Source organism: Equus asinus, chromosome 4 (assembly GCF_041296235.1).
Source record: "Equus asinus isolate D_3611 breed Donkey chromosome 4, EquAss-T2T_v2, whole genome shotgun sequence".
NCBI lineage: Eukaryota > Metazoa > Chordata > Mammalia > Perissodactyla > Equidae > Equus > Equus asinus.
Window position 1 is genome coordinate 39,007,151 of NC_091793.1, and position 26,507 is coordinate 39,033,657.

Below are 26,507 nucleotides of genomic sequence, written 5' to 3' on the forward strand. Positions count from 1 at the left end.
GCAGATAAAGGATCAAAACCAGGCTGATCTGAAACAATGGGTCTCCATCCTGGGACTTTTTGGGGAACTCTTGGAAAGATAAGCCCTCTTTCTTGTAGGTTCCAGTCGAACAGGGATTGGACTTGAAACTCCCCTCATGTAGAGAAAGCCTATTTGGGAAAAGAGCCAACCAGAGGAGAGCAGAGCCAAGACATGAAGAGCTGGAGAGTGAGACATCATATGAGCACCTGGATCCAGGTCTACCTGGATTTTGCAATGAAATGATTCAAATACATGCCTCTTTCTTCATAAGACATCTTGAGTTGGATTTTTGTTACCTGCATGCATACAGAGGAGTCCCTATTGATATATTACTTTAGTCATATACAAATGGAGTTAACTGAGACAGGACCGCATAATCAGTCCCATTTCCTCTAGACATTAAAAAATCTTCCCTTTATTTTATTTTTTACGCTAGAAAAAAGAAATGCAAGAGGGAGAAGGAGAATAAGAGACTTCTCCTGCCCTTGAAAATAAATCAAGGTCAGGTTATAATAGCCAAAACTCTGACCTGAAGACCCAAGAACTGAACTGAATATAATGAGAAACATTCCAAAAATTTAATAAGTGGAAAAATAGCCTGGTGTGCCTCTTTGTGAACAAGCTGCTCAATGTCAGCAAGCCTAAGGCAACGCTAAATATCACAAGGTCAATTCCACTGAAATAGGGTTTTTATGTATCACCAGATTTCTTATTTATTCAGTTGAAAATAGGATCTTTTCTATCGATGTTTTTGAAGAAACCCGTGGTCTGGGTTTAATTGGAAATATTTACCTTGGTCTAGTACCAGCACGTGGAGGGAAGATGGAGCCACTGGAGCTTTCTAGCAAAATGAATGGAAGTGTCTAGGTCTGACCGGGGTCTGTCAGAACATATTCCTCGTCCTATAATCTGCCTCCTTGATGGACTTGACAGAGAATGAAAGAATCGAGACTTGTAAGATGAGTATCAAAACCTAAAAATGAACCCATCTGAGTGATTCTCCCACTTCTTCCCTCATTCTAAGACCAATGGACAGGAGGGACAGTAACACTTCAATGTTGCCTGAAAGACACTAATCATATTGAAGTTTTCAACCCCAAAATTATCACAGGGAGAGCAGCGTATATTTTGAGAAGAGGCAATTAACTGTCCATATTAATAAACAAATTGTACAACACATCAGGTTTAAATTCCAAGTATGAAACCAACGTTTTTCACTTTTGCTTGGTATAATGCCTTGGGGAATAGTGGGCTGGCGATCCAGAGTTCCTGGCTTGAAACAGGGCACAGATCTCATCAACATGCCAAGTTATCTCTGAAGCTGGTGTGTCAGCTTGTCAACTCGACAAGCTGTCAAATTGGAAGCTCCTGATAGAAGAGCTTACTGAGTTTATTCTTAACTTTCTTATTTTGGTTATATATTGTCTGTCTGTGCTTAAGTATTAGGAGTTGCTCTTTAGATCTTCACGGAAGAAAATTTTGAAGTTATGGACAGGCTGAGCCTTTCTGAGTAGTGGCTAGGGGATGAAAATCTAAATTAAAAACTAGCCACTAACTTATGGGCATTTAAAAAAAATCTGATGTAACACAGTAGTAAGAAAACTTGTTTAGTTTTGGGGAAAAAAATCACCTTGTAAAATGCTGTTTCTTTCAACATAGTTGTGCTACTTTCTGAAGGCTGATTCTGTAAGTTCCCCTAATGCCAGAGCAGCGGACAGGATTTCTAGGAACAAGAGGCTTTCTCTCCCAGGGAAAGTATAAAAGAATAAATTACTATCTTCTCTCTTTCCCAGAGATGGCTAAGCATTGGCCTCATCACTTTTTGGGATATCAATGCTTCTCTAGCTAAGAATTTTTGTGCTGTATATTTCAAACAAGTTCTAAATTTCATTAAAGGAAAAAATAATCCTTTCTTTCTCACTTAATGTTTTATCTTACTATGTTACAATAATAACATGTTATTGTAAGATACCCTTTGCTCCATACTTTTGTAACCTGAATTTCCACAGAACTATTCCACATCCTCTGCTTTCCCTGGCTTTGTCATCATTGCATGGATCCCTTCTCCATCATGATAGATGCTCCTTGGCAAGCTTCATATTTATACAATTAAATTAATAACGAGGAAAATTCTAATTCCATTCTCAATATACACTGTAAGCACAGATAATATTGGAACAAAAAGATGGTCTTTATAGAACGCTACAACCATCTGACCACTGACTTTTCTAATAATACCTTTGTTATTAATTGGCCCCCTGATGAAATCAGCAACCTTTGAGTCAGTGACTGACAGGTGATATATCTGAATTGATGGTCATCTCATCTATATACATATATATATGTACATCTATAAACAGTGATTTACAGTTTAGAATGCGCTTTCACATAAATTATCTTATCTGATACACACAAACCTGAAAGGCAGGCTTTATCCACATTTTAAAGACAAGGAAACTGAAGTTCAGAGAAACTGCATGACTTGCTACGGGTCACACAGCCAGAAAGAAACCAAATCAGAACTCCAACTGAAGAAGCCACTAACAGCATTCACTCTTTGGAGAAATCCCACAGGCAAGAACTTCTCTGCATATGCAGTAAACCCCACATCTCCCTACAGAGCTTTTCAGAAACATGGGAGAAGGGCAGAGTCCTACCAAGACATGCAGGGAGGGTCCCCACTAAAAGGATCAATGAATAAACACTGCAGTTTTGCATTTAAAGGGTTTTATGCTGATAACCATGAGCTGACTCACCAAGTTTCCACTAAACTACTAGTGATTTTATCCTCGTTCTGCTTGCTGTGCCTATATAAGTGTCATCTACTGTAGCATATGGGAAATTAGTATTTGTTGAACCAGTATCATTTTAAAACAGAGGCAGCCCAGAGGGTAACAGGAGCCACAGAGGAACCAGGATATGGTCAGGCAGACAGAGCCTGGGGCCAGGCTTGCCATAGACCAGCCATGAGGCAAAGCACTCACTCCCTTGGCCTTCCTTGAGCATCGAATGGGCTGTTGTGAGGATTAAACAAGATTCTGCACATGGCACCCCCGGCACGGATCTGGCCATGGCAGGGCTTCTACAGGGCTCAGTTCCCATATGTCTTCCTTTAACAATATCAGAAGAACGAACATTTGTAGAACTAATATAATACATAAAATGCTTTCAAATAAAGAAGTAATTGACCTAGTCATACTGATGAAGTAAAACTGTTTGAGAAATACGAGACTTTCAACCGAAATAAGTTCAACTGAATCAACTTTCTAATGATTTAGAAGCAATTTAGACAAAGCTTTCATATTGCCCCCGGCAAGTTCTGGTTTGGTTTCTTCCAGGCTGTGTGACCTGCACCAAGTCAAGTGGTTTCTCAGTTTCCTTGTCTTTAAATGTGGAGACTGCCTGCTTCTCAGGTTCCTGTGCATCAGATAAGGTAACTGCCCCAGGCAATACTGATATTTTTATTAAGATGGGAGCATTTAAAACACAAGGACTTCTACATTATGGATTTCCCTCATTAATATTGAGGTAAAGTTTGCACAAAGATATGTATTTCTCTTGCTGTTGGGAGTCTTTTTCATTTTGTGAAAACAGAAGTATTATTTCATTTTTCCATAAGTATTTTCTGTTTGGAGAATGTGGTCCTGTTACTGAACCAAAGTGGGGTTCACCTCTGAGCGAGTTAAATGACAGGAGTAGTTGTCTCAAAAAGTAAAGTATATTTGCAGCAAATAGGAGACCATGTGGAATCATTTCCAAAGTCATGGCCTCCTTAAACAAAGGGAAACAGGGACATTTATTTCGGATGGGGAATGAATATTCCAAGGGGAGAGGTGGGTATTTGCTTGTGCAGGCTCAGTCGGAAAACATGCTTCCACGTACACTGCAGGTTACATAATAAGGCCTAAGCTCCTCCTGGAGAGACCTTAGTATCAAAAATAAGGCAAAGGTCAGAGGCACAGCTCCTGTGGTGAGGCTTGGCCTGGTTCAGGGTGGCTGGTGATTGCATCTCCTTAATATAACAAAAGGAAGAAAATTTGGAAAAATAGTTAAATGCTTCTAAATCCACCTTGAGTTCCTTGGGGTAACCAGTCAGTGACAGTCCTTAAACTTTATTAATTCCATTACTCTCCCTTAGTGTTCATTTTAAGAGTACTTGGACTTCTCCTAAATATCATTCAAGAAAATTTCTAAAGATTGTGGTTAGGCTCTAAATCCTGGAAGTATTTTTCCTCCTTCTGATATACTTCCCATATTCTCATTTACTATCTCTTCTCTACAGAACTCAGGTTTAAAAGCTGATCTGCCATGTGCTACACGCACATGAATAGTTGTGTAGGATGCCTTGTTTGTGCTAAAATGAGATAACAGATGTGAAAGTCCTTTGAAAATTTAAAAGCTTTATATGCATTCAGGTATTATGCCACAAATGCGAATGCCACATTTATTTATTAGGGGTACGGAAATATGGGAGCATTTCAGAACTTCAGAGCAAAGGAGTCCAATTTAGAATTATAGGCTGGAAAAGCTATTTTCAGCATGATAAGAAGCCTATTGTTTAGATGCGTTTACATCATTACATTCCGTGGTTTAAAAAATGTTATTAGCATTGAACTCAATTTTGTCTCTCACATATTCATTTAAGACAATTTGATGCCAGAATATTGCTTATATCAGAATAAAAGGAAACAGCCACAATATTTAACATCCTCTGTATTCCAAGACAGGTATTTTTAATATTGGTTCAAATTAAAAACAAGTAATTAAACACCAACCCCACTGTTACTTTTAAAAAATATTTGCCAACAAACAAACGTAATGGGTAGAATGGACATTAAATTTATCTCAGTTGAACTCTAAGCACTGGTTTTTCCAAGTTAAGCAAAGCACTTCCAAACGTCTGTTGAGCAGACTTGAAGAAGGCAACACTCCTTTGAATTATTGCAACCACCAAGAACTTAAGGTTTCTGGCCCACGGCTAGAATTCCAAATCACTCTGGTGGAGGCTCTGCTAAATGTGAAAAAGTAGAGGGGTGTCTGAGAACACGGATCTGCCCTGGTGATTTTCGCTTAACTGCATTTTCCCTTCTTTTAATAAGTAAGAGTCTGAAGATGGACGTCAGTGGCTTAACGAGAAACAGACTGCTGCGCGAGCATTAGCCAAGCTACAGTAAGCCCCTTGGAAGAAACCCCTTGGGAAAGAACCTCAGGGACTGAGCTCCTGGTTGGAAGGAGGTGTGACCAGTTGCTTGCTTTTAGGAATTTTAATTGCTCATTCAAGTTTTTAGGAAGACTCAACTTCATTGGCTGAGCACATAACTTCGGGGAAGAATGTGGTCTAGAGAGAGAATGACAGGTTGTTAAAAAAGCAAACAGATTTTAAAAATTATTGCAGCATATGACCAAAAAAATGAAGAATAAGAAAAACAACTGACTGGTGGAAAAATCACATAAATAAAACCGTTCCAAAACAAAATCACTGAGTATTTCATATTTTGACAGGTTAAAGCTTTGAAATGGCACTATTTTTAAAAGGTGTGCATTCATTTCTCCACTATCTTTGGCATTTCTAGACTAGGAAACATTCTCAAGACAAACAAATAAAAAACTGCAATTAATACAACCTAGAGTTGCAATCCCAGACTGGCTTTTTCTTATTGATTAGATTCCTGTAGTGCCATCTCCTATTTTCTCTGCAGCAAAAGCGCTGTATTGAGCAGCAGGATTTTAGAAAGCTTCTAATAAGCTCCCGGCTGCTGATGGAGGCGTATGTCCACATCAGTCACTGGATCATAGTGAACAGCACAGGTAAGTTATCACATTCACGCATACCCTCCATTGCTCACCACATCCCATCTCCCTGTTTATCTCACTTTTTCTGCTTTTGGGCCTTTCTCACATGGCCAGATACAAGGTCATTCCATTTTCTCAAGGGTGAGACAATTCCTGAAAGGGATGCATTTTGATAGGAGTGACAGAAAAAAGATTCAGGCTATTCAAGAGGTACTACTGCCCCTAGCTTTTGAATCTCAACGAGAAAGTAAGAGAGCAATCTTGCCAGAGTACCTCTGAGGCTTCATACACAGGCAGTGGAGTAATTAATTTCCTCTTTGAAAAACCTGTACTATGTGGAGAAATTTCATAAATTATATGAGCAGCTCAGATAGGTGATTCTGTTCTTGAAGTTGGCACAGTCGATAACACCTAATGCTCATTAACAAACTCCTCCCTTAACCAGCGAAGAGAAGGGTTCAGAAAAGACCCAGTTTGTATTAATATATAAAGACAAATGGCTCAAGGGTAAAACAAACCACATCTCTGAAATGCCGTCACTAGAGAAATTTAACTACGTATGTGATCCACCCATGCTAACAAACAGCAGAAATACATGAACGGTGTGGGGAAAAAGCTTTCAGACTCTTTATTTAAAAGAACGTCAGTAAAAACAGTAATAAGGATTAAGACACAATACTTAACAAGAGAGAAAGGGAAAATTATTCTTTTCTTGTCTCTCCTACATTTTTCATCTCCCTTGAATAAAATGTTCTCCATAATCCCAACATTGCCATTCCCTGCGCAAAGAACACTGAGAACCATTTAATACTGAAGGAGCTGAAAGGAGATGCAGTATCCTAGAACCTCTCTCTCCAGGGCATTTGCAGGCAGAACAGCCATGGTTTCCAGAACATTCTCTTCACATTTTTCTTTCGTGAGCAGCAGCACAGAATGTTTACCAAAGGCTTTTAAAAACAGAATCTCACCAAACAGTTGAGAAAAATATTTAACAACCAAGGCAAAGCAATTACAGTCGAATTTTCACCTCGAGATTCTCATCTTAGGTGTGGGAGGCAGAGAGAAGCCTCTTAACACGTCAGTCTGAACCTAGAATGAGGATGAAAAGAGTTGATTCTGCCAATAGTTGTCAACAAATCCATATCTTTGAATCTCAGGGTAAAACTGCAGAGCTGGCTGCCCATCTGAATGTGCTTTAAGAATAGTGCTACTGTTTGGTTAAGGCTGGATCAAGTTTCTGAGCAGTGATCAGAGGACAGGCTAGACATCTATCTGATGTCTCTCTGCGGACAGGGCAGACATGGACATCTAGACCAAAATCATGGAGAGGTCTGAGCATGACAGATCTCTCTTTTCAGTTATTTGTGTCAGGCAGCATCACCATTTTCAATTACTCGAGGTGACAATATGAGATGATGCAGCTCATCCCAGTAGTACAATTCTATACAAATGTGTCAACTCGGGAGGAAATTAACAACTTGAGGAGTTAATACTTCCTCCCGACTTCTGCCTTGTCATCCAACCAATTCATAAAATTTACATTTTATAATCTAGACTTTTATTATTCATTTTCATTATGATTTGATTCTTACACAGTATTATTCCCTTTAGGGCAAAGACTTTCTGGTTGCAATGAGATCAGACATAATTTCTTCAGTAAGGATGGATAACAAGGATCTGTGTATACATTCCATTCCCAGAAAAGTCTGTTTCAGTTTAGTTCAAGTGAGTAGGGAACGAAAGCCAAGGCATAAAATAGTAAAATTTCAGTTAGGTGTGGACAACAGGCATTCATTGTAAGCTACTGTTCAATATTAGAATGCATTACTTGACATGGGTGAAAGGCAAAAATATCACAGAGGCTTTTAACACCTTACCTGGGCCATCTGCCTCTCCAGTTTTGATCGGGGAATATCCTCAAAGTAGTTTTCATTTCTTCTCCTCCTCGCATCGCCCTGCATGATAATGTGAGGAACGTCTAGGGAGCCACCAGTGGTGTAAGTGCTTTGGCTAAGTGATGGAGACAACTGAGGAGGAGTGTGATTACCACTGGGTTCCTGAATGGAAATACATCATGAAATAAATACCATGTTCTTGTGGCTAACCTTTGGTTTCAAAATTGTGAAATACTGACAAGACAAACTGTGGGGGTGGGGCGTCATTTTTGAATCAACTGCCAAGGAATGGATGACATTCCACCATTTTATTAATGGCATGATCTAGTCAATACTTTTTCTCCAAATATTTCAGGTCAAAGGTTTAAAGTACAAAGAATCAGGCTGTTTTCTTAACCCAGCACTATGGATGATCTCAAGAGAGAGGCACACATATGCTGGGCATCCCTGACACCATCACGTGTGCTTCTAAGGGAAGGAACTGAGTCTCCATGGGACAGAATGTCCTCACCATGGTAGATGCCATGATGAGAAAGGTAAAATGGGAACCAATGGGTCTTGATAGTCCACCAAAGAGTGGTCTGACAATCAGGCAGGGAAGAGGACACAGTGAGGACACAGAATGTCACATGTACAGATAACAGAGCAATGCCTATAACGACAGAGGATGCTTTTCAACAGCAAAAATGACTCAAGCTGAGGGAAGCTGGTCAGAAGTAAGATAAGGGGTGGCAGAGAGCTGGGCTCTAGTGTTCGCAAGGAAGAGGAGGACTGGGTCATGCCGACTCTCCAGGCCACTTCTCTCTGGATGCTCTGGACCTCCCTTGACAGATTAAGGTCCTGCGCTTTCTCTTAGGAATCTCTGTCTTTGATCATTCTGTTGTTCCCCTAAATCTCTTCCAGGGAGCCAGGGCGAGAGGTTCATAAGGAGAAGGGGAGTAGAATAAGTAGCAGAAAATTACTCCTCTAAGGAGTCTTTTTAGGATGGTTACACTGATGATGCCTATGTCTCCCTCCCCTGTTGTAAAGCAAAATGAAGGCAAGACAACAATCCTGTTCTAGGCTCACTTCCCCTAAATTTACTTGAAGCTCCTCTTATTGATGGGAAAAAAACAGGTCCTATTTCTACTTTCACTGCTCCCAAAGCCCAACTAGCCTCCAAATATCCCAGTGTATCCCAGTTCCCCTAGTAAGCAATTTTCCTCATGGCTCCCTCCTGCGACCAATTCTCTTGCATTCCCTGAAATCTTTGTGTATTTTCTTGTCCTTTAAAATGGAATCAGACTCAAAGTCTTATTTTTGGGCCTCTCCGGCCCAACCCTCTGCTTGTATGGACAGGAGTGATGCTGTCTGCTCAAGTTCACTGATAAGAGTGAAGTTCACATTCTACTGCATGTCATCGCTGGTGGTTACTTCAAAGTACCATGCTTGTGTTCATTTATTATCACTACCTTTTCTGACATTTGCAGAAAGGGAATCAGAAGCAAGCAAGTGCAGGGCTAAATAGAACAGAGTTGGATCTCTCCAACTGGTCAGGGAGATTCCAGCTTTATGATAAATTTTCGAAAAGTTCTTATGGGCCCCATGAAATCCAGTGACGGCCAGCTACTCCTTCCTGCCGCCATTTTGCCTGGTAATCATCTCTCTTGTTTTCTCTTTCTCTCTGCTCTTTCCTCCCTGCCCTCCTTACCCTTACACTTTATTTCCCTCTTCCTTTGGGCTTTCTCCCTAGTTTGTCTGCCCCATAATTCTAAAACATAGCTGACATAGCTTATTAAATAAACTTCTAGATTCTCTATTCTTAATTTTGAAGTGGGTAAAGCTGAATAATATTTACTTTGAAAACAGAAGACCCTGAGATTAATTTCAAATTGATCTTTACTTAACTGTGGTCCTTGGTCGATTTTCTTTCTGTGGGTTTGAGGAGTTTGACAGAAAACTCATTTCCTCTCTCCTGGTGTGGATGGGAGTGTGGGATGGGAGTAGCGGGAGTGGTTCCTTAAAGGTGATGGTCTGTCAGATGTGTATCTAAATCTCAAAAATATGTATTTAACCAATCGAGAGAAATAAATCTTATCTTATAAAACCCAATCAAAAGTGAGATTGTTTTTTATACAGATAAGGTAAGCTCCATGGAAAACAGCCTGTACTTCCTGATCCATTGCTTCAGCCATTTTATTTTATTGCACAAAATAATTTTGAGGATAAGAGTGGGGAACAACCCCTGTGAACACACTAGGCACTTACCCTGAGGGTGATGGACCGAGGCGGCTTCTGTGGTGGATCGTCGTGCAGCCTGTCTCCCAGAGATGCCAAAATACGTTTCCTGTGGCCAATCAAACTGATTTTTAAAACCTGAAATGACATATATTTGGGTTAAATGTTTCATTTGAGAAAAATAATTTTTTTTTTCTGCTGAGAAAGATTAGCCCTCAGTTAACAGCTGTTGCCAATCTTCCTCTTTTTTTGCTTGAGGAAGATTAGCCCTGAGCTAATACCTGTGCCAATCTTCCTCTACTGTACATGTGGGTTGCTGCCACACCATGGCTGACGACTGGTGTAAGTCTGTGCCTGGGATCTGAACCCATGAACACAGGCTGCTGAAGCAGAGCACACAGAACTTAACCACTACACCATGGGGCTGGCCCCTGAGAAAAATAATTTTTATACATCCTAAAAGATGAAGGAGTGAAAAGAGATCTGTGTAAAGTAACCGCTGCACCATGAGAGATGTGGTATGAAATCAGTGTGACCCCTCGAGCCCAGAAAGATGGGAATAGCCTGGAGAAAGGCTAGAGTGGCTGAGTAGTGGGGGCAGAAAGAGAAAGAGAGACAGTGTTCCCTTGACTCATGCGGCCCTAGAGTCCCATTCTCTACTCAGCAGCCACAAGACATTTCAAAAGGATCAGTCAAGTCTTACCCCTGACCAGTTGAAAACTCTCCAATAGCTTCCTATTGCTCTTAGAATAAATCGGAGTTCTGACCTGGCCTCAAGGCCCATCCGGGCTGGTTGTTCTGTCTTTCTGTGTGTCCCTGCCTCTCTCCCCTCCATTCAGGATGCTCACTCACACAAGTCTCCTCTATTCCTTGAACATTCCATGCTCATTCTTGCCTTGTGGCCTCTACACCTCTTCATTCATCTGCCTGGAATGCTCCCTGCAAAATCTTCAAATGATACCTTCTCATCCTTCCGATATGGCTCAAGTGGTGTCTTCTCACAAAAGCCTTCCCCCACCTCCTCACTGAAAGAACTGTGCCCTCAACCCCCGTCACGCTCTACCCTGTGAGCCTCTTTTTATCATGCTCTGAAGTAACTTTACTTCCAGGTGTAGTGTTTGTGTACCCCTCTCCCCCAGAGCAGCTTCCCTAGAGCGGGGCCCCTGGTATATCTTTATCACTATTATTTCCCAAACGCCTAAAGCAATGCTTGAAATAATAGGGGTTCAATGAATATGAAAGAACAAATGTTAATCTAGATAAAAGTTGCAAACAAGGGTTAGAATCAAGTGCTGACTACTTGGAGGAGACTCAGAGTCTCCCAGGCTGGGATTTTGAGTCCGACAGTACTGCAAAGGGCACACTGTAGAAGAGATGACACAGAGAACCAAGACTTGCAAAGAGACTCAGTCCCCACCCCTTCAGGAGCTTTCCAAATGCTACCCCTCCTTTTCAATCCTCCCAACACTCCTTTCTGGAAGGGGTGCTTCTTGCTTTACAGATGAAGAGACTGAGGTTCAGAGAGGCCAAATTGCCTATCCAAGAGCTAGTATGTGGTGGCTCTGGGATTTCAATCAGGTATACCATTTCCAAAGCTTGTTCTACTCCAAGGGAAACTGCAAAGTTTGAACATAACTCCAAATATTACTGACTTTTTAAAACAACATATTATAAATCCATTCTTAAAAAATGTATTTATCCCTTCCCTGCCCACGTGTAGTTCCAGGATATAACCACTCTTGTTGAGTAATTAGTTCCCAAAGTATACTGGCCGTTGTGTAAATGATTTTTGTTAAAAGTCTTTCTTTCCAAGTTTTAAGGGGGAGAGGTGGGCATTTCTTTGGCACTCATCCCATGCCACCTTGAATTTTTTTGCCTATTTATCAGTTAGCCTATTGAGCTTTCTGCCTAAATCGATTTAGATTTTAAACTAGCATTATGCTTTACGCCTTTTATATCCACTCTCTGACCCATGTCTGTTGATGACTGGGATGGTAAATGTTAACCAAGGTGAATGTCCACATGCACCACGCTCCTATGATGTATAAATCCTCCCCTGCCCAAGCTGAAGCATCCTCATCTTTGCAGTTTGTTTTCAGAAAGCAGCTCTCTGTGCCGCGGATCATTTTGGTTGACTTTCTCTGAAACTTCTCCTACCCTAGCACAACTGCTTAAGGTTCGTTGAACAAACTGCTCACCGGAGTCCAGATGTAAGTGAACCAGGGCTTTACATTCGAGCAGGATACTGTTTTCTTCTTTTAGTTCTCCTTTGAAAAGGCCCTTTCTAAGCACGCTTGATTTTCGGCTTGCCTTTTCGCTACAGTAGGAATAACTAGGGACCAAAATATATACTGACTGTAAAATCTCTTAATTTTGTTACAGCTGATAGTTCAAAGCCCGTTAATCTAAGAAGGATGGTTTGAATTATTTCTCCCTAAACTCCTTATCTTACAGTTGTCCATGCAGAAGGCTGTCTGCCATCCTTCTGCCCACTCATATAGCCCTGTGTTATCTTTCTGCATTTATATGAGCCAGCTTGGCATTTCACTACCTGGAGGAGCTTGGGTAGTTTTGCCAATCTGGAATTTCGCCATATACTCCTTCATTCAGATGATTTATAAATATGCCAAATAAGCGTGATCCCAGTGCTGATTACTTGCAGGCAACATTGTTTATATGATCCAGAGAAATGCCCTTAAATTCCTGTATGATTTCTTTTTTTTATGAGGAAGATTGGCCCTGAGCTAACATCTGTTGCCGTTCTTCCTCTTTTTGTTTTGAGGAAGATTGTTGCTGAGCTAACATCTATGCCAATTTTCCTCTATTTTATGTTAGATGCGGCACAGCATGGTTGACAAGTGGCAGTAGGTCTGCACCTGGGATCTGAACATGCGAACCCTGGGTCGCCAAAGCAGGGCGTGCGAACTTAACCACTATGCCACCAGGCCAGCTCCCTATTTCTCTTTTTTGAAGGCATCAAGATCAAACAATTCCATCATTGCAGAAAAATATAGCATTAACCTTTTCAAGTGTATTTTACAAGTCAAAAAGCACTATATTTTATTTCCTTTCATTCTCATTCTCAATTACTTTGCCAAAGGCTTCTATCAGACATAAATTGCTCCCGTGAAATCCCTACTGCCTTCAGGGATTGTAGGTAACCGGACCTGATGCTGATGGTGCTACCTTAGGCCCCTGAGTCCTGCTAAGAAATGTTTTTATAGTAATAAAGACATTCAAAATTATATTGACAAATAACTGCGGTAAAACTGAGCTGGTGTAACCTCCATTGCTGCTTTTGGTTTACTCTACCACGAGTCAACTTTGGGTGAGTCACCTGACTTCTCTGATCTCCAGTTTTCTCACCTGTAAAGTGAGGAAGTTAATGCCAGTCTCAAATGTTGTTGGGAGGATGAAAAGTGAAGTTGTGAGAATACCAGCGGAATGCCTGGCACATAGGCGATGCATCCTTCACGGTGTGCTTATCTCAGCTAATGGGTGCTAAGGATGCACGGAAATCCTGACCCACAGAAACAAGGTCATAAAGTTCATCATGTCAAACAAATATGCTGGTGCTTTGCTTGAAGAGATTTGGCTAAACTTGGAAAAGCCCTCATTGAAGTGACAGGGAGTGGGAGGAACGGGTCTGGTTTCTAGCTATTAGTTTAATACTAGACCAAATCTAAAAGAACGCATGTTATTCTCCCATGCACACCATTACATCTCCAATTAAAGGAGGCTAGCTGAGGAATTCCTCTACCCTGGAGCTTCAGTACTGCCTCCTCCACAGAACTACCCAGAAAAGAGTGCATAGATAGATAATGTACAAATTAACACAGAGTGATGATTTGTGTCAAGAACATTTGGGTAACTCCTTATTTATTAGCAATGATCCCATATCACAGAAGATACTGATGATAACTACCATTTATTGAACATTTGCTATGTTCTAGATGTGCTAGAAACTGTGCCAAGTGCATCTGTGTATAAATATCTCATTGAATCCTTACAATAACATTATCATTCTCATTTTAGAGATGCAAAACCTGAGACTGAGAAATACTGAGCAACTTGTCTAAGGTCACATTGCTAGCAGGTATCATGGTTAGGATCTGCACCTGATTCTTTTTGTGTGCGTGAGGAAGATTGGCCCTGAGCTAACATCTGTTGCCAATCTTCCCTCTTTTTGCTTGAGGAAGATTCACCCTGAGCTACCATCTGTGCCAATCTTCCTCTATTTTATGTGGGATGCCACCACAGTGTGGTTTGACAAGTGGGGCTAGGTTGGCGCCTGGGATCCGAACCTGTGAACCCTAGGCCACCGAAGCAAAGTGCATGAACTTTATCACTATACCACCTGGCCGGCCCCCTGCACCTGATTCTTAACCTGTTCTTTACCACTCAGCATGCTCTTCTTCTTGCTATTAACCTCTATACCATTTGGCGTTAGCTACACTATTGATTACACCATTATGATGCTTCTTAAGATGGTTTCTTTTTTTTTTAAGATTTTATTTTTCCTTTATCTCCCCAAAGCCCCCCGGTACATAGTTGTGTATTTTTAGCTGTGGGTCCTTCCAGTTGTGGTATGTGGGATGCTGCCTCAGCATGGTCTGATGAGCAGTGCCGTGTCTGCGCCCAGGATTCAAATCAGCGAAACCCTGGGCTGCCCAAAGTGGAGTGTGTGAACTCAACCAATTGGCTACAGGGCTGGCTCCAAGATGGTTCTTTTTATTTCGAGTTTTCATGTTTAAAACATTTATATTGGGTCTTGACCATCTGAAAACATTAAAATAATACAGCCTCAGTTTTGGACAAGGCTCAGAGCAGTGTTAAGCTACAGGCCAAAAGATCTCAGGTAGTTACCTTGCAGAATTCCCTGTGAAATGCATATATTGACAAATGATAGGAAATCCTGGTCAACCCAAGAGTTAATCCAAGTTGGCTAACAGTAGATGGTAGGGAGGGTGACATTTGGCTTTAAAACTCCCAAATCGACAATAAGAAATCCAATTGGCAAGACAATAACAGAGAATATTCCAAAGAAAGACAGTTCTTATGGAAAAGTCAAGTCCAAAGGCAACTGGATTTGCCCTGAGTAAGAACAACTTGACATCTGATCAGCATTGTAAGTGGATAGGGAAGTAGTGGAATCCTACCACCCCAGGCACCATACTGATGACCAGTCAGTGTGCAGACCTTCAGTGTTCAAAAAGCCAGAGCAATGGTTATGGTGGTAGAGAAGAATTCTGTACAGTTTTCATTACTGCTTGGGTGAGAGTTTACTGTATGTAAAAGGAGCCCAATGGGAGTAAAAGGTAAAGAAATGGCAATACATTGGGGATTTAGTTATTCTAAGATATTGAGCCAACTGAGTTCAACTCAAAAACATTATTGAGTTTCTGCCACAAATTATCTGGCGGACTCAAAGGCGAAACTCAGAGAAACCAGGCATAAATAACTATATAGCTAAACCATTAACTAACAAAAAATTATTATACACATGAGCATAAGAATGTGGTTCTAACAGCTGATTTCCAATAGATAAGAAACAAAAGTTATTGCATGTTTTCTTAATGGTTTTTATTACAATTATCATAAGAAATGTGGGTCAAAGGCAAGGAATGCTGTTGAATCAACATGGGCTTGCCACATGTTGGTACCCATTCATCAGAATAGCAACTGCCTCTAGGAATTTTCTCCAGTGTCAATTAAACAGGACAACTTCATAATCCCCATCACAAATCCTAGCAGCAAGAGAATAACGGTGCTGAGCGACAATGCTATAATATATGTCACTGTCATTTATGTTTCTGGGTTTAGCTGTGGAAATTCTGCTAGACAATATCATGATATTACCCTCACATTCAATAGCTTCCACATCAGAATACTTGTCACAGCAATGCGGACTGTCAGTGTACTTAGACTTCTTTTTTTTCCTTTTTAAATTTAATGTGATATAAATTAAACATTAAATTTAACGTGATATAAACTAAACATGTTCTTTATCTACTTTTTAGAAATTAAACAATGTTTTGATTATAATGCAATACTACTTTCCCATTGTAGAGATAGAAAATCCAACAAAAATAAGAAAACAAGTTATCCATAGGCTTTTAGCATTTAGATATATTTCCTTTTATTCTGTCCCCATGATTATGTTTTGTCATAGCCATAATAAAGTACAATTTTCACCTTAAATTTTTCACTCAGTATTAAAGCTAAAGGACTTTCCTACATATACAACTCTCAGTAGATACTTCAATTAACTCCATATTACCATATCACAGCTTTAGAGAAGCATGTCATAATTCATTAACCATTCCCCTTATTGTTGGAAATTTGGTTTGTGCTTCTTTTCCGGTTATCAAACACATCACATGTTAAAAAAATATCCTATCACGTGACAGCTTACATTTTCAGTGCCATGTGTGCATAAACACAATATGAAAAACACCAAAGAAAACTGCAAGAATGCACATGAGTCATGAAGAAAAGTCAAGTGGCGACACTCTGTCTCCATGTTCGACATGAAATCTCAATCCATCTATTATCGGCTAGACCAAGTCCTCCAGGGAAAACCACAAATCCACATAACGTTCCTCAGTGTCACATTTTACATTTGTTATATTTTGGACTTGAGATTTATCTGACGGACGTGAAATAATACATGTATCTGGAATCCTCCAGCGATCACACATGGAGCAATGCTGAGCACACAGGCCAATCTAGTTATTACTACCATAGGACGGCATCCTTTTTATTTCTGGATTTTTATGTAGGGAGGAATTTTTATTTTGGGCTTTTTAATTTTATTTTTATTTAAATGGTATTTAGGATGAAATAGCTTCATCCTGCATTTGGAACCCCCCTTCTATTTTATGGGGATTATTCCTTCTTTCCTTCTCTAGCTATTTGCCAACTAAGGAGAACAGCTCCCATGCAAGAGTCAGAGAGCACATGTGGCTTCAGAGTGGCCTCTTCTAACAAAACTGCAAGCGTTCTGAGGAGTCTGATGGTCTTAAATGCCCAGAATGGAAGTTGAGGTGGAAGTTTATCTGCTTTGATCTCATCTGCAGATCTAAAATTGCAATTAAATGTGAAGGATTTTCCCCCCGCCTTGGTAATAATTTCTAAACACTTTCTACCTGAGAGCATCAAGGCAAAAGTGACTATGTGTCATCCAATTTCAACTCCCACAATTCCAGAAATCCTCATTTGAACTTGAATTCCATTTTTGACTATGACATTCTCTCTCTTATTTCTTGGGCTGTAATAATCCATGTGTGGCATGGTATGGTGGATAGAAGGACCTCCGTAGCAGAAAGTCACGACATTTGGTTCTTCCCCTGACTCTTCTAGCTAAATGACCTTTAACACATTTGCATTGTGATATTAAAGGGACGATAATAGTCTTATTCAACAAACATTTACTGGATGTCTTTACATATAACCACCACGTTATGCAATTTGTGAGCCACAAAGAAGAAAAAATATTCAGTCCTCTAGGGTTCTCAATTCGGTAGGTGGAAAAAATACTTAAAAAATGTGGGTGTGTGTATATATTTGTACTTATTAGGTACGTATGTGTGTTTGTATCCATCCATCTATTCATCCATCCAACCATCTAACTATCCATCCATCCATCTACCTACTGACCTATCTATAATCCATCCAAGTATCTATCTAAGTATGTATGTCTACACAGCCTTCCAAGACTAAAAGAGATTTCTGTGGATTGAATGAGAACAACTAGAAAATTGCTTTGGAAATTATAAAGCAGTGAACTAAGGCATTATTTCTCCTTTAAGTTTAACAGACACTTAAAACTTTCTTCCACTCTCTTTGAACAACCTTATCAGCAAAATTTTGTATATTATCTTTGTTATTTTTTGTTTATTTTTGAGGAAGATTAGCCCTGAGCTAACATCTGCTGCCAATCCTCCTCTTTTTGCTGAGGAAGATTGGCCCCGAGCTAACATCCATGCCCATCTTCCTCTGTTTTATATGTTGGATGTCTGCCACAGCATTGCTTGATAAGCGGTGCATAGGTCAGCACCTGCGATCCGAAACCAGTGAACCCCTGGTCACCGAAGTGAAACATGTGAACTTAACTGCTGCGCCACTGGGCTGGCCCCATTGTCTTTGCTATTTAAATGTGCAATTATGGATATCTCTGGGTAGATTTTAGATCAAGAACCATGCCTTTCACTTTTCCACTCCTATTATGTAAAATTTCTTTAACTCCAGCCAGACAAATCTCCTCCATGTCTCCAATTGTGCCATGTACATCTCTTTGGCCCACAGAGACAACAACTCTGCATATTCTAGAATATCTCCACCCCTCCTTTTCATTAGACTCTTTCAAGGATGAAATCAAGATCCACCTAAAGATTTCCTTTCTCACTTTGGATTACAGCAACTTCTGTCTCTGAATTTCTCTAGTATTATGGGCTACCCTGCACTGTGGACACTTGATACACCCTGGTGTGTACGGCTAGCTCTCTTTTTATGTGTGTGTCTTACCTGTTCAACCAGACTATAAACTCTGGAAGGTCAGATACAGTGTCACTGCATCCTAGGGTCCCTCATAGCATCTAGCACATGAGTACACCTTAAAGGGGCATCCCTGAAACCTAAAATCTGACCCCTTTCACAGTGGACAGCAAATGAAGTTGGGGAGATGTCTCCAAAAGGCAAAGAGGAAAGGAAAAGAACATCCATATCCTATTTCTTTCCCTTTCTACTCTCAACAGTTGTCTATTCCTTCTGAACTTTAGCACCTAATTCCTTTACACAGTCTTGCCATGGGTGATGCAAAACTTCCTTTTTCTCCCACCATCTATAACTCCTTCAATTTACCTCTAACACTTCATCTAAAAAAATCCCTCTGACTAGATTTTCCAAATTTTCTTTTCCTTCTGCTATTACTTTTCAAAGCAACTGCTACTGAGTAATCAGCAAATAACCATTTGTATGACAGATGCCATCAAAATACAACCGTGTTAACCTAGGGGTGGAAAAGAGGTTCTGAATTATATAGCTCCAGAGGGTGCAAAGGACAGTGAGAAAAAGTGAGTGAGGAGAGGGCGCAGGGGAGGACGCGTGTTTTCTGAATGTAGTCTGTCTCAATAAACAGGAAATACTAATTATGAGGAAATGAGATAATCTTTGCGTGGAAAGAGAGACCTTAATGGTATAATTGCCTCTGAGCATTTAAGGGTTCTGGAGGTAGAAACCCTTCTTTTGTAATCAATGAGGATCTTAGGTTTATTTGTAAAGCTCTCTGAATTACCTCTTGATGAAGGTACTAATTTTCTGATTATATTTTCACATAAACATTGCTCCAGAAGATTTTAAAAACATACAAACCAACCAACCAATCAGCTCCTAACAAATTTCCCTGCGAGTTACTTTTAAGTACAGCTTGCTGCAAATCAGGTTTTCGTAGGAGAAATTGGGTGAGCGTTCCTCAGTAACACAACCATCGGGATTATTAGAGAAAAAAATTTGCTACAAAAGAAAATGGGAAATATGTGCTATGTCTCACATTTGAAATCATTCTTGGAGATAGGATGGGCTAATATCATTTGAAAACTGCAAATATCTCTGCAGCATTATTAATACATAAAAATGCTCTGCATCTTAAGAAGTAGAGAGGCCACAGTTTTGCTTATATTTTGCTAACCATGCAGGATATTTATGGCTGTTGAGGGTGTTTTCCAACTCACTTTCTTTCAGTTTTTGAGACCATAAAATGTGTGATGTATTATATTGTATGACTGATGACCTCAGTATTGTAAATGAAATTACGTTTAACCAAATTCACTATTCACACATGTTCATTACTGTAAATTAAACTGAAATATGGAAAATATGTGACTATATACATATTTGTAAAGAGAAGCTTTAAAACAAATTGAATCTCAAGAGACAGTCTAGGTAAGTGAGGGCCTGGTCATTCAATGTTTGGGTTCTAAGTGGTCTTCTTTTCTGCTCTGTCACTGCCTCCTGCTTGCTGTCCAGCTACTTAAATGGCACAGAACACCTTTCATCAGAGGGCAGAACAGTGAAAGAGGCAATGAATTCAAACTAGTCAATTGTGTTTCTTGTCAGCAGCTCTGATAAAAGAATTTGGTGGGGGAGGAGGTAAAAATCTACTGAAAACTGGCTAAAATTAAGGTTTTAAAAATGTGTCCATGGAGTTTACTTAGTCTAGCTAGCTACTACTGCACTTGAGAATAGGGTGTTCATCATATTTTGGCCCATGTATTGAAGGGAAAAAGGATGTTAAGGGTTCAAAAAAGTACTTCAAAGGAAAGCACATGTTGTTAGTCCCAAGGACAGGCTCAAGACAAGAAAGCAGGATGACAATGAGAGAGACATTTCTTATAATCCTTTATCTTACATTATTTCCCCCACCCCCGTAGGCTATCTACTTCCTTATCTCCTGGAGAATCATATAACAGAATAAAACTGGGAATCACCATATATCCATTAGAATGGCTAAAACAAACTAAAATAAAAAAGACTGACAATACCAAGTGGTGATGAAGATTTGGAGAAACTGGAACCCTCATATTGCTAGTGGGAATCTAAAATGGTACCTCTGCTTTTTGGAGAACTGCTAATCTCTCAAATTATGACCCAGTGTCTTACCATATGACCCAACAAGTCCACTCTTAGGTAGAAAGCCAGGAGAAATGAAAACATATGTCCATACAAAGATTTATAAATGAATGTTTAAATAGCATTTTTCATAACAGCTAAAAACTGGGCAAATATCTCTTCAATTGCAAAGGGATAAGTAAAATGTAGTGTATTCATGCAATGGAATACTTCTCAGTGATAAAAGGGAAGAGACTACACATACATGCTCCAGCATGGACGACCTCAAAAACACTATGCAAAGTAAAAGAAGCAGACACATAAGATGACTTGTATGATTCCATTTATATGATGTCTCTAGAAAATATAAAATTATATCTAGAGAAAGCAGATTAGTGGTTGTCTAGGGTAGGAATGGGAGTGGGACTGACTGCAATGGCCATGAGGGAACTTTTTAGGGTGATGGAAATGTTCTAAAACTGGATTGTGCTAATGGTTGGACAACTTTATAAATTTACTAAAATTCATTGAACTCTATACTTAAAAAGGGTGATTTTCATGATCTGTAATGATATTGCAATGAAGGTGTTAAAAAAATGAATAATGCTGGGGAAAACACTCAGTAGTCAGTATTCAGTAAATGTAGTATAAATAAGGCCATTCCTGAAAGCTATAATTCAGGTTGCTCCAGAGATAAACCACTAACCTCCTGGAGTGTACCATTTACCAGCTAGACTAAAGGATGGGAAACACATGAACTCCAAGGTGTCTAATATATTCCAAGGGAAATGTGATCCAGAGGGCAGCTTTGCTCTGGGTGTCCAGTGCTATTTAGCTATAGGCTAATGAGTGAGTAGGATCTTCCTTGTTATATGTATATAATAAATTAATCCCTATGACTTGCCATATGTTAGTACCAATGACTTCCCATATGTATATTTTAAGACTCTTAACCCTCCTAGTTAAGATGCTTTGGTAAAAATGTTTATGCTTTCTAAATGCTTACAGCAAATGGTCTATGACAGTTTGAAGAGTGTAGTGATCACGAGGAGCCAACACGGGGTCTGTAGGGGTAACAGGTGGTGATAATGAGATTCCCTCAAGCACTAGGGAATAAGTTGCATTGTAAGCATTAAATTAATCACATCAACAAAGTGAATGAGGATAGAATGACTTTCTGGCCCAGAAAGAGCCAATGGAATAGACAGGCAATTTGATTATAGTTTCATCAGTGATAGTGAAACCCAGCTGAACAAAGAAGGTATGGGTCAGGGTGAGGTGGGCATAGAAGTAAGGGCAGAAGGCAGATTCAAGCAATGAAAACAGATAAAAGACAATTAGAAAGCCTAAGCTTGGCAGTATTGTCAGGAAAGAGAGCTCGAATCTGGAGTAGGTAAGCTCCTTGATCACTTAAGAGGTATTCTCTGCCATTGGGAGGAGGCTATTTCATCAAGCCTTGTATTGATCCAAATGAGACACGCCTCAAAATTCCCTTTCCTCCAATATCATGTGACCAGGAAGCAGCAATCACAGAATCAGTTTTCTCGGTACCCAGATACTACCAGCAAAGAAAGTATTGCAGACGGGGGTTGGGGAGCCTTTGATCACAGAGAATCCTTCCCACCAGACATTAACAGACTGGAAATCTTGTTGATATGCTGTTCTTCTGTCAACTAAATCAACACCACTGAGGCACAAGAATCTGTTCAGGAGGGCATGGTGATTAAGAACAGAGCTCAGGGGACCAGCCCGTTGGTGCCGTGGTTAAGTTTGCATGTTCCGCTTCTCAGCAGCCTGGGGTTTGCTGGTTCCATGCGGATATGGCACCGCTTGGCAAAAGCCATGCTGTGGTAGGTGTTCCACATATAAAGTAGAGGAAGATGGGCATGGATGTTAGCTCAGGGCCAGTCTTCCTCAGCAAAAAAGAGGAGGATTGGCAGTAGTTAGCTCAGGGCTAATATTCCTCAAAAAAAAAAAAACAAACCAAAAAAAGGGAGTTCAGGGTCAGGGTGACTTGGATGTTATCCTTGATTTTGGCACTTACTGTGTATGACTTTGGGCCAATTATTTAACTTTTCTCAGCTTCACCTAACTCATCCAAAATAATGGGGTTAAAAAATATGCTTACTTCTTGGTGTCAGGATCAAATAAGACAGCTAAGACAGCAAAAGCACTTAGCACAGTGCCTGGCATAAAATGAATCTCAGTAAGTGGTAACTCATTCAATGTTTTGATTAAGTCCAATTTCTGCAGCAGAAGGCTGAGCCCACCCCTGGAACTTGGTCAGCTCATCAATGTCGCTTCAACACCACAACCAGAAACACTCAGCAACTGGCCAGGTGCCTTTTCGCTGGTAACAACCCCTGTGCCATCAGCCACTCTTCTCTCCAAACTTCAGCAGTCTCATTAAAAATAAGTTTTTGCTGCACTATATTAATTTCCTTTTTTTGACAGGGTTATTAGTATGAGGTTGACAGACCAGGAGAATGCCATAGATACAGTGTCTCTGACTCCAATAAAGCACTTGATGAAGTCTTTCATTATCTCTAAGATGGTGGGCTCCATGAGAGCAAAATTAAGTGGAATCACAGCTGGTTGTACATCTACACCCAAGAGGCGTGATGAATGACTCTATCACAGCCTGCAGGGGGACCACTGATTGAATGCCACAGGGCTCTGCCCCTGGATTCTACACTATTCAATATTTTTATTAATGGCATCAAAGTGGACATAAGAGGAACATTTATCAGATTTTCCGACATAAAGCTGTGAAGGATATTTAATACAGTAATAGGCCAATGTAAAATACAAAATTCCCTCAACAGTCTGAAAGGTCACGCTGACACCAAAAAGATGCAATTTAACAGGGATAAACGTAATGTCCTACACTAAGGCTCCAAAAGAAACCAAGTGTGCAAGTTCAAGTTGGGGGGAGATCTGACTTTGCCACAGTTCAGCGATATCTGAATTTTTAGCTGAATACGTGAAGAGGTTTAGTGGAAAGAACCCAAGACTAACGGTCAGAGGGGAAGGGAATACACACATATAAAATGACTTTTCAAAACAAATCATCTCATTTACCTCACCACTCAGTCTTAAAGGTTGGTAATTATCTGCATTTTAGAAATGAATAAACTGAGGCTCAGGAATTTTAGGAACTTGCCAAAGTAGGTGACAAAGCCGGGATTTGAGTCCAGTTCTGACTTCCAAAATTCATGCTCTTCATACTCATTATATCCTGCAGCCATGTCTCTCCCAGAGTTGCTGTGAGGCTTAAGTGAGACAATTTCAACAGAAGTCCTTAGCATGATGCTTAGTTCACATCTTCTGCTCAAAAGCTGTTGGTCTTTTCCCAGAGACTCATTTAGATGTAAGGCTGTGTGCTTATCTAAATGACTGGTACCTTATTTATTATAGTACGAGTCCTGCAGTTTATTCTAAGTCTTTTCAAGTTTATCCATTAATATAACTACCACAGAAATGATTGTCAATTTTTCTTATACAGTCACGTGCTGCATAACGACGTTTTGGTCAATGACGGACTGCATTTACAATGGTGGTCCCATAAGGTTAGTTCCATGTAGCCTAGATGTGTAGTAGGCTACACCATCTAGGTTTGTGTAAGGACACTCTATGATGTCTGCACAATGATGAAATTGCCTAACGACGCATTTCTCAGAACACATCCCAGTCATTAAGCGACACAACTGTATTCTTTTCACTTTCTCACTATTGTTCCAAAATCCTTAATGCCTCTTCTGGCATTAAGGCCAGGCTCCGGCCAGGAAAAGAGAATGGGAAATTTGAGGGCAATCTGAATCTCTGCCAGTCAGTAATGATTCCCAGATAATGAAAACGTTTTTTTCAATTGAGGTAATTTTCAAGGGCTGCATTAGTGGTTCAATGTTGCATATTTAGATGAAACAACTTCAATTACCTTTAGATAACGAAATGGTGTGTTAAGTAACTTTAGTATAATGATATGCATATAGAATGCACGAAATTTTCACTTAATTAAATTATTTAATGAGTGTATCTTATGGTTAAATGATACTTTTTTTTTCCATTGTTGGAGTCCTTTTTGGAATTCTTCCTAAATACATACACATCATATATGGTATATTAGATATATATTATATATTTTATAATATATTAATATAGCATTGACTTTATTAGATAAAAATTTTTTTTCCTCCCTTGCCTAAGTGCAGTTTATTGATGGTTCTTAATTCTTTCCTGGATATTTGGAATACTGCATGCTACCTGAGTCATGCTCTGTGAAGACCATTTGTCACTGGGCCACAGTTCTGCTGCAGAAGATGGCTGAGAAACGCACACTGGCCCCAGCAGCATCCCAGAAGTTTTTACTAAATTCTTAGGGGCAGTTGTTTGTCATTGTCTCTTGCACTAAAAGCAAAGGATGAAAACATTAGCTATCTAAAAGGTCCAGTTAATGGAGAGTTTATTGTAAAAAATAATCCTTTGGGGGGGTGGTGAGTTCCTTTTAATTTCCTCTCCTTTCTCTTTGAGTAGGCTGGCCATGATTCCCAAAGCTGGAGAGTCATTAAAAGTTGGACAGTCATTAGCTGCTGATGGTTCTGGTCCTGTCCTCCCATCCTGGCAAGGAAAGGGATGGCCATGATGTGTGACCAGGTTGACCTGTGCAGTGGATGAGCTGAGATCCTCTGCTGTAAACTATCTTCTAAAGATGTAGAAAGAAGTGATGTTTCTAGGGGTGGAGGATTCTTTGGGGGCCAGAACACTTAATCTGTAATAAAGTGGGACTCCTCCTTCAGGTTTTTAAGGCACGTGAGCTATGCCTTGTTTTTGGAATGTCTTTCACCTCTTCTCCATTTGGTGAACCCCTACTCATTTGTCAATATTTCAAAACCAAGTTCAAATATTACTTTTGTGAAAGATGAAACTTCTACTAATACCCTTGTCATCTACCCCCTGCCACATATCACACTGTGCTACAGCTAGGTTTTTACTCTGCTAGAGCAAAATCTTCTTGAAGGCAGAAATAAGCCTGATTCCCTTTTGTATTCCTAGCATGTAGCATATTAGAAGGTGGCTCAAAACTAAGTGAAACCAGACCAGAAGAAAGACATCTCAAAACAAACAACAGCAACAGACCTTTTGAATGACAGTATCAAGTTAGTCATGGTCCAAGAAAAAAATTTCTACTTATTACATTGCCTGAAAAAATGAAGTAGTATATTTATTTTGCATCAGATTGGCAAGCTTGGTGATCAAATTTATGAGAGCAAGACACAAAAAGAGAAAAGAAGAGCAACGCTTTCTAAAAAGTAGATGCTGAACTATCAAATGGAAAATATCCCCATTTGCCAATATAATTCACTATAATTTACAAGTCTCCAAAGAAAACCAAGCACTAAACAATGATTTAGTATTTGGTAGAAAGTGGGTTTAATATGCAACTGTCACTGAACTCATGACCTACATACAATGTCATTCACAGAGTGAGGAATTATTCACTTTCACTTTAAGATAATTGTAATATTAAACTGGACAGAAAAACAACATATGATGAAAAACTGGTAATTTATTATTATATTGTCCAAGAATAATGATAGTGTAGAGCATGTCATTAATTAATTAATATGTTATTCACGTAGTGGGCACTTGATATCCAAGAAATGCATAATTAATGGTGAAAATGCCAGTGTTAATATCACACCTACTGATTACATCAAATTTTTTCCACCCATGCTTAAATTAAATCTTCCCGAAATCTCTAGTTCAATCTTTATGAGATTCAAGTAATTTGTGATTTTTGATGAAGAATTTAAATACCAAAGTGCACTTCCAATAGATGAAAAATGACTGCTTGCCACAGAAGTATTATAATCTTAACTTTTAAAGGAATTTACTAACATTATTTCAGGCCCAATGCCTCAAATGCTGAAATCTCATATTCTAACTTTCATCTTGAGATGAAAGTGGCTTCCT

General features: G+C 39.7%; 1 protein-coding gene across 21 annotated transcripts in view; it reads right to left on the reverse strand.

The window, feature by feature from the left end:
* ANKS1B (ankyrin repeat and sterile alpha motif domain containing 1B) overlaps positions 1-26,507 on the reverse strand; it is a 1,016,307-nt gene that overhangs the window by 66,087 nt on the left and 923,713 nt on the right. For 14 of the 21 annotated variants that reach the window (XM_044745264.2, XM_044745227.2, XM_044745210.2 and 11 more), the window contains 2 exons: positions 9,957-10,064; positions 7,692-7,871 (listed from right to left, as the gene is read on the reverse strand). In XM_044745264.2, the coding sequence (XP_044601199.1) occupies positions 7,692-7,871; positions 9,957-10,064 (288 nt within the window). The remainder of the gene's footprint in view (positions 1-7,691; positions 7,872-9,956; positions 10,065-26,507) is intronic. The other 7 variants (XM_044745293.2, XM_044745287.2, XM_044745279.2 and 4 more) reach the window with 2 other exon arrangements.